This window comes from Watersipora subatra, chromosome 9 (genome assembly GCF_963576615.1).
Source record: "Watersipora subatra chromosome 9, tzWatSuba1.1, whole genome shotgun sequence".
In the NCBI taxonomy this organism is placed as follows: Eukaryota; Metazoa; Bryozoa; class Gymnolaemata; order Cheilostomatida; family Watersiporidae; genus Watersipora; species Watersipora subatra.
Genome location: NC_088716.1, coordinates 59376317 through 59384835, shown reverse-complemented (window position 1 = coordinate 59384835; position 8519 = coordinate 59376317). Strand labels below are relative to the sequence as shown.

At 36.0% G+C, this 8519-nt stretch overlaps 1 protein-coding gene across 1 annotated transcript in view; it reads left to right on the top strand.

Annotated features, from left to right (window-relative positions):
- The first annotated feature begins 2476 nt into the window (after positions 1–2476).
- The window catches only part of LOC137405413 (general transcription and DNA repair factor IIH helicase subunit XPD-like), a 29612-nt gene continuing 23569 nt past the window's right edge, over positions 2477–8519 (top strand). The window contains exons 1-6 of the mRNA XM_068091663.1: positions 2477–2533; positions 2762–2861; positions 3167–3244; positions 3357–3533; positions 4412–4582; positions 8173–8235. Coding sequence (XP_067947764.1) covers positions 2529–2533; positions 2762–2861; positions 3167–3244; positions 3357–3533; positions 4412–4582; positions 8173–8235 — 594 coding nt within the window. The 5' untranslated portion in view covers positions 2477–2528. The remainder of the gene's footprint in view (positions 2534–2761; positions 2862–3166; positions 3245–3356; positions 3534–4411; positions 4583–8172; positions 8236–8519) is intronic.

Here is an 8519-nt window from a genome sequence, read left to right as displayed (position 1 = left end):
TGCTAACCCTGCTCTGAGAGAGATCCTCAGCCTACTGGAAGTCAACTTAATATTAACTTTTACTAAGCTTTAGCGCTTTTAAACAGAGCTTCCAGTTTGCTCACTTTACGTGAGATTTTCGTTTAACCGCTATAAATTTATGTGAGATGTATACATAGTTTAGTAGTCTTGTAGGAGACAAATTAGGATTTGTCTATCTATGCTTCTGTCTCGACAAAAGCTAATTAACATTGAACTTTCACATTATTGCTAATATTAGAGAATAGGAGAGAACTCACCCTTCACTGATGATGTAACAATGGGACGGCTCGTGTCTGCTTCTGGTGTCTGTAAATACAATGATCAAGTTACACTGGTGAGAGTTGTTCATTCTTGAAGTGCAGTCAAAAGTACTAGTCAATGAGAAGATAAGAAATATTATGTACCTTAGGAGCAATAGGTGGAATCAATGGCCTTTTCTCTTTCTTCTTAAGAAAGCTCATCGTTGATGTGCCAAACCCTATAGAAGTGATGAAACAATATTAAAGTCTGAACACAAAAGCTGACAATTAAAAGCATATGTTTTGAATTAAAATAGAAGTTACAAAAGTGTAATCATCCAAATTGAGCTTCCTGGTACAGCAAGAACTCAGCCTCGAGACCTGCATGAGCATTACCCATTTCCATACTAAGATCAAGCACATAAAAGCTGCGATTATACTACTAACACTATCAGACATTAAAATTGTACATGTATTGTGACAAAATTAACAGCAAAATTATTTTAATCGTCTAATGATATCAACAAAACAGACATTTACTAACAGAATATAAGCACATAAATCTATAGCACCAGATATGCTATATAATTTGTGCGTCAGACCAACTCGTGAGATCTGAGAGAGGGAGGGAGAGAGAGGGAGGGGGAGAGAGGGAGGGGGAGAGAGAGATTCAAGGTACAAAGTTGGCTTACCAACATCCTTGTGAGAGTCAAACTCCTCAGAAGAGTCAACAGACGACTGCCACCAGGGCTTTTCTTCTTTTTTCTTAGTCTTCGGCTGAATGTACTTGGAAAGAGATGTGTCTGAGTCAGAGCCCATTGACTGCACAAGAAATCAAACTTCATCATGTTTAATCCAACATTGCCAGCATTTTACACAATGAAGCGTGTATCTCAAAAAACTAAAAATTTCATAATTGGGTTTAATTGCAGAACAATTTGAAACCTGAGCATCATGCATTGCACCAAATTGAGAACAGTAAAGCGGACCAACTGTTCACATTAGTCATAAAAATTATTGACAGTATAACAATGATAAAAAGCTAACAAGACAATACAGTTCTTTCTTTTAGAGATGACAAGCCATCCTTCCCACGGTTTAAACAGACATAAAACCTTACTTAAAAACTACGACATATAGGAATAGTTTAAAAAATGAAAGATCTGCATCATAACTTAAAAAAACCTGATCTGTGTTGTATTTACTCCCTTCAAAAAAGCAAGCAAACTAACAAATGTAAAAGACTACTAAAAATCATAATTTCAAGGGAAAGACGCATTGTTGTCCAGGATGTGAAAGTCAACATATGATTATACCAAGCTAAACATAGATGTTTTTTAACCACCAATTTGAGCAAGTACTGTGTTAAGTTAGAAGATTAATAACATGAAGCAAAGCTAGAGATAACACATACAGCAACACACTTTTGCAGCATCGAATGCTAGACAATTCTACAGTTTGTTATAGCAAGGTGTTAAAAATAACGTTTTAATCATTTATGATTCTTAACAGACAGGCACAACATAATAAACAAACTTCACAGCAACCTACCATTAAAGCTTTGTTATGCTTATAAAAAGATTTTGGTTAGATTAAATACCGGAATATTTATTAAATTGGTTGAATGAAAAGATTAACTGCATTGTTTTTTATGTTGCCAAATATAAAGAAATACTCAAACTTGATATAAAAATGTTCAAATAGTTTGCTACATTGTTTAAACAGAGAAACATTATAGTAGCTCGCCTGGAAATAATAAAAGAAGGCAACGTACACGTATGCCTAGAAGACAAACACAAACGGATATTCATACATACTAAGAGATTATTAGGTTATATAGCTTACTGCTTTTAAAAACGCATCAAACTGTTCGTCAATAGAAGAAGGCCTAGCCATCTTTCCTTTTTTTCTCGTACTCATTTTTGTAGGCGCATAGAAACAAAACAATACACAGCCACCAAAATTTGAAAGCGTTTCTCGATTTGCTGTGGCGATATAAACTGTTGTATATAAGTTGTTAAGGTTCATTGACGCCACTCGATGTTTTACACATCGGATGATCAGTCTAAACGTGTCTATTATGTTTCATAACTTTGCTGTTACACATGTACACAATATGACATAGCTGTAAAATAATAGCATTGAAGGCTACAACTTTTGTTGTGCTGCATCGCACCGCGTACATTCGCTCAGGCTATTTGCAAAAGCTAGGCATGAAATGAAATGCCATCATTGAATCCATAGCTCTGCAATAAATCTTCAGACAAGATGAAGTATGCCCTTAGAAGCATTATCTCTTGACGTTTGAGTAGAAAAAATATGTTTTATTCAAGCTTGTTGTTTCGCACATATAACATTAGTTTCAATAATTTTGTATAGTACAATTATGTTTTTTAACTGCCGATAGCTTTCAGTAGAATGTAATAATATAGACGCTACGGCCTAATTACACCATGACACGTTTTGATATGCTAAGCTTATTAATAAGTTCTTGGTTTCAGGTTGGATATAGATGGCCTTGAAGTTTGGTTTCCATATGAATACATTTATCCCGAGCAATATTTATACATGCAAGAACTGAAGAAGACAGTTGATGCTCAGGTACACCCACTCGATTAGTTTGCATGCCTTTCTATCTCTGTTTTTTAGTTGAAATATATGTATATAAATAACCAAAACTTTAATTGCGCTGTCAATCTTTTACAATCAAGTTTTACAACCTGTTTATTTTGAATAATTTGTTTCACACGAAATAAACTTTGTTTTAATTATCTATTAGTAAGTAGGCCTAAAATAGTAGTCGCTGAACCAACAAATGCTGTGAAACAAGCTTTTTTCTTTCTATTTGCAGTTTTCTAGTTTGTTTGCAATATACTAATGACTGTCTTGACATATAATTTCTACAGGGTCATTGTGTATTGGAGATGCCTTCAGGCACTGGAAAAACTGTCTCTTTGCTTTCTCTTCTCTTTGCCTATCACAAGGTATGCTTTTACTTACAGTCACTTTTTAATACTTGCTCTGGCATGAAAATTAAATATGAAAAACATAAGTTTTTTTGCATTTTCATGGTCAAGCACTTGGTATATGCCTTAGGCACTGCCTGCCATTGTTGGTCGAGTTATCTACTGCTCAAGAACTGTCCCAGAACTGCTAAAGGTGGTTCAAGAACTGAAAAGTTTAGTAAAGTACTATGAAGAAGAGACAGGAGAGACTGCAGATGTAATAGGGCTTGCTCTCAGCTCCAGGAAAAACCTTTGCATACATCCGAAGGTCTGAATGTTTTGCTTAATTTATAAGCTCCAGGTATTTGTAAACATGAACTGCAATATATTCTCTAATCTAATTATGATGAAAGGACACTCAAACCGCTACTTGCAATCACCTTATGCAACTTTTTAAACATACATTGTAAAGCTTAAGCCAAGAAGTAGTTTTCACCGTATCACATTTCATTTTTTTAAAAGCATGAAAGTGGAAAGCCAAAAAATTAAAACCGAGAAAAAGTTTAAGATATCAAACTAATAACAGCAGAAGGGGAAAATTAAAACATGAGAAAATTTGTAAATGATAGAAAATTTATGAATTAAGATTGTTTAATCTTTACTGTGTAGCTTTATTATCATCTCTTCCTCAGCACATTTTTATCGTTGTCTACACTTCTGTTCACATGTCTCTGAGGCAAAGTAGCAGTAACAACCTCTCTAAAATGCATATTTTCTAATGTTATAAACAGTATTTGTTAAGGAGTTATTAAAGGTTTTTGAGAAGTAGAATTAATTAAATGAATTATAGTGTATTCTCATACGAGTAGTTGATCCAAAATACGACTGTTTCAACATGCGAGGCAAGTCTTGAAACTAATTCAACTCTGCTGCAAAAGCTACAGCTGGCTAGTTGGATCAGAAGCGAGCTTAACAAATCCGTGATGACTTACGCTTTTAACTCATTAGACTTTGGTCCACTCTTGGCAGCTAGAAATGCTATCAGAAACACATAGTTTGGACTGTTTATGTTAAAGTCTACTAAAGGAGAGGTATGGAAGGTGGACAAACCTGTATCTTTCAACTATAAGGCCTACTTTGTGTTGTTTGGCAATTCTGATGCTCCAATGCCATTGCCTAAAGGCTTTTCCTTTCATATTGATGCAGCTTTCTGGAGAGAAGGATGGAAAGAAGGTAGACGGAGGTTGTTATGCAATGACAGCCTCTCATATACGCAGAAAAAAAGAGGCAGACGACACGATAGAGACATGTGGCTTTTACGAGGGTTATGACAAGTATGGCAAGGAAGAGCTGATCCCTTTCGGGGTGTATGATTTGGTGAGCTTGTTAATTGCTAGCTAGTCTACTTGTGGCACTGGATATTTTACACAGTCCAATCTTAACTTGTAATCACTTCTATATACAGTTACAAAGTTTTGGACATACAAAATAAACTTCAGCATATGATAGCCATTTTTTTTAAACAATAAAGTGCACAAATATGCAGTTTATTAATTTCAAGTTCTCTTTAAAATGGTTCTACATTTCTCAAATAACTTTGGACAGTGCTTTTTGATTTTCATTTATAGTTTTACAAAGGATTCCAAGAAGATTAGTGTGAGTGGTAGTGCAAGACAAAGAAAGCGGTGCTTTTTTAAAAATTTAAACGACGAATAGCAAAACAGCATAAATATATATAGGTCAATACATGGGTCAATTCTTTAACTCTAGAACAATCTAGTAGTTATCTTGAGGATGACAATGAAAGAGGGAAGACAAAAAACCTCAAACTAGTGAAATTGGAGAGAGATATTATACCTGATAATTCAAGATAAGGTGTAAGAAATAATTCTCTTGATATCTGAAGTAATTTGCATCATAAGACATCCAAAGTTTCGTTAAAACAGCAGTTTTGTAAATTGATATATATCTTCACAAATCGTTACATATAGTAGAGTAGACTCCCCTACAAACCTTCTCTTATGAAGAACCCACTGGTGGTGAAGAATTTATGTGAAGTTTTTGGTTTGTATTACTTAAGAAATCCCTAAGAAATGCAAAGCATGATAGGCCTATAGTTAGCCTTAAATCCCATACAACGTAAAGCATGATAGGCCTATAGTTAGCCTTAAATCCCATACAACCTAAAGCATGATAGGCCTATAGTTAGCCTTAAATCCCATACAACGTAAAGCATGATAGGCCTATAGTTAGCCTTAAATCCCATACAACCTAAAGCATGATAGGCCTATAGTTAGCCTTAAATCCCATACAACCTAAAGCAAGATAGGCCTATAGTTAGCCTTAAATCCCATACAACGTAAAGCATGATTGGCCTATAGTTAGCCTTAAATCCCATACAACGTAAAGCATGATAGGCCTATAGTTAGCCTTAAATCCCATACAACGTAAAGCATGATAGGCCTATAGTTAGCCTTAAATCCCATACAACGTAAAGCAAGATAGGCCTATAGTTAGCCTTAAATCCCATACAACGTAAAGCATGATAGGCCTATAGTTAGCCTTAAATCCCATACAACGTAAAGCATGATAGGCCTATAGTTAGCCTTAAATCCCATACAACGTAAAGCATGATAGGCCTATAGTTAGCCTTAAATCCCATACAACGTAAAGCATGATAGGCCTATAGTTAGCCTTAAATCCCATACAACGTAAAGCATGATAGGCCTATAGTTAGCCTTAAATCCCATACAACGTAAAGCATGATAGGCCTATAGTTAGCCTTAAATCCCATACAACGTAAAGCATGATAGGCCTATAGTTAGCCTTAAATCCCATACAATCTAAAGCATGATAGGCCTATAGTTAGCCTTAAATCCCATACAACATAAAGCATGATAGGCCTATAGTTAGCCTTAAATCCCATACAATGTAAAGCATGATTGGCCTATAGTTAGCCTTAAATCCCATACAACGTAAAGCATGATAGGCCTATAGTTAGCCTTAAATCCCATACAACATAAAGCATGATAGGCCTACAGGTAGCCTTAAAAGTATTGACTGCTCTTTTGCCACACTTGGGAGAGAAAATGGCAATCTTTAGTATCTATTATATTTTTTTTAACTTTATTTTTTTATACACTAACAATTTTTTCATTGCAGCTTAAACCTTGCTGTGGAAATAAAGTTAACAAGATCAATTGCAATACAAGTTGTGCTTTTTCCATCACGAACCCTAAACCAAGTGTGATTGATCAGATAAAAGGAAAAAAGTTGTCATACAAACCAACAATATTAATTGCTGTACAGTTGGTAAATTAAAAAGCTTTGTTTTTTATCATTTTGAAGAGCCAAAAGAGTGAGTTTGGGAAGATCTTAGAATGGATTAGGCTATTCAGTTATATTTAGCGCTTCGTATAGCGTAACATCCTTTTAATATAAATGTTCAGAGAACGGATTATTTACATTGTAGAGACGGCTACTGTAGCCTGATTCTACGCCGTTCAATCATTGTAGGGACAGCTACTGTAGCCTGATTCTAAGCCGTTCAATCATTGTAGGGGCGACTACTGTAGCCTGATTCTACGCCGCTCAATCATTGTAGGGACGGCTACTGTAGCCTGATTCTACGCAGCTCAATCATTGTAGGGACGGCTACTGTAGCCTGATTCTACACCGTTCAATCATTGTAGGGACGTGTACTGTAGCCTGATTCTACGCAGCTCGATCATTGTAGGGACGGCTACTGTAGCCTGATTCTACGCCATTCAATAATTGTAGGGACGGGTACTGTAGCCTGATTCTACGCAGCTCAATCATTGTAGGGACGGGTACTGTAGCCTGATTCTACGCCGCTCAATCATTGTAGGGACGGGTACTGTAGCCTGATTTTACGCCGCTCAATCATTGTAGGGACGGGTACTGTAGCCTGATTCTACGCCGCTCAATCAGTAGTAAACGCCACTTCCCGCCCCTTCCCGCTTCTCTTACTCTACAAATAAAGAGGCTTAGCAAGACTTGCGCAGGTGACTAGTGACAACAGAAATAAAATTGTTTTATGGAGGATTGAAACAGGAAACTATAAAAGAACATGGCCAAGCATCTTTGCATCAGTTCTTTCAAAGTTCTGCAGAACCACCTAGTGATCGTCTAGTATTGATCGTCTAGTATTGATCGTCTAGTATTGATCGTCTAGTATTGATCGTCTAGTATTGATCGTCTAGTAGTGATCGTCTAGTAGTGATTGTCTAGTAGTGATCGTCTAGTAGTGATTGTCTAGTAGTGATCGTCTACTAGTAATCATCTAGTAGTGATCGTCTAGTAGAGATCTCAGAAAAAATGAAAGAGAAGACAAGGTCTGACAGTAATCTCATTCCATTGGTCTAATATTAGCATAGAATTAAAACAGGGCTGTTGTAGTGCCGGGCTGTTGCAGTGCTTCTTTGGATTTATCTTCCCTTTACTCTTGTGACTTTAAAGCAATCTCAGCGTATTATCTTTGTATCACACTTCCTGTAGCCCATTTCAGCTGTGTTTGAGTTGTGCAGAGAGAAGCCGTTTACACTTTCTGTCTAGTGTAATTCTGTGACCAGTGGCCTTAGTATGTTATCAGGAAAAGTTATCCAAAACAGTTAGTTTGGTAGTGTCTATGCTTAGATCCTAGAAATGTGGTGTAGCTAGTAAATGTTTGCATATTTCATTGCGTTATAAGTTTGGCTAGTAGCAAATTTATGACAGAGGTAATGACTTGGAAGTGCAGCTGCCTATTTCTACTCTAACGTCTCGATCATGTTTCTGTTTTTCAATCACGCTTCAGTCTCGAAGACTCAGAGGGCTCATGTTAACTTTCTGCTAAGCTTGTCGCCGTACTTGTCTGGGATTCTGTATCCTATCAAAGTTTTTCATACCTCTATCATAACTTGACTGATATGCTGGTGTTTATTGGTTTCATTCTTGTTTTTGGTCAGGATGATCTGAAGGCATACGGTGTAAGGAAAGGTGTTTGTCCCTACTTCCTAGCACGGTACACGGTAAGTTAAATTATATCTTGTTCAACTACCTTGTCTTTTATGTCTGTCTTCTTTTGAATGTTGTCTGTGCTACCTGCTTGCTGGCTTTTCTGAATCTCTAAAGCAATGTACTTCTTCGTTCCTTGCTGCAGTCCAAACCAAAGGAAAAGTTTTTTAAGATTTATTACATTTTATGGTTTTATTTTTATTTAAAATATTTTATATATATAAGATATTAGTATCATATTACAGTATATATCTTATATATTATTTAAAATACACTCTCCATTAATCTTTTAGAAGTT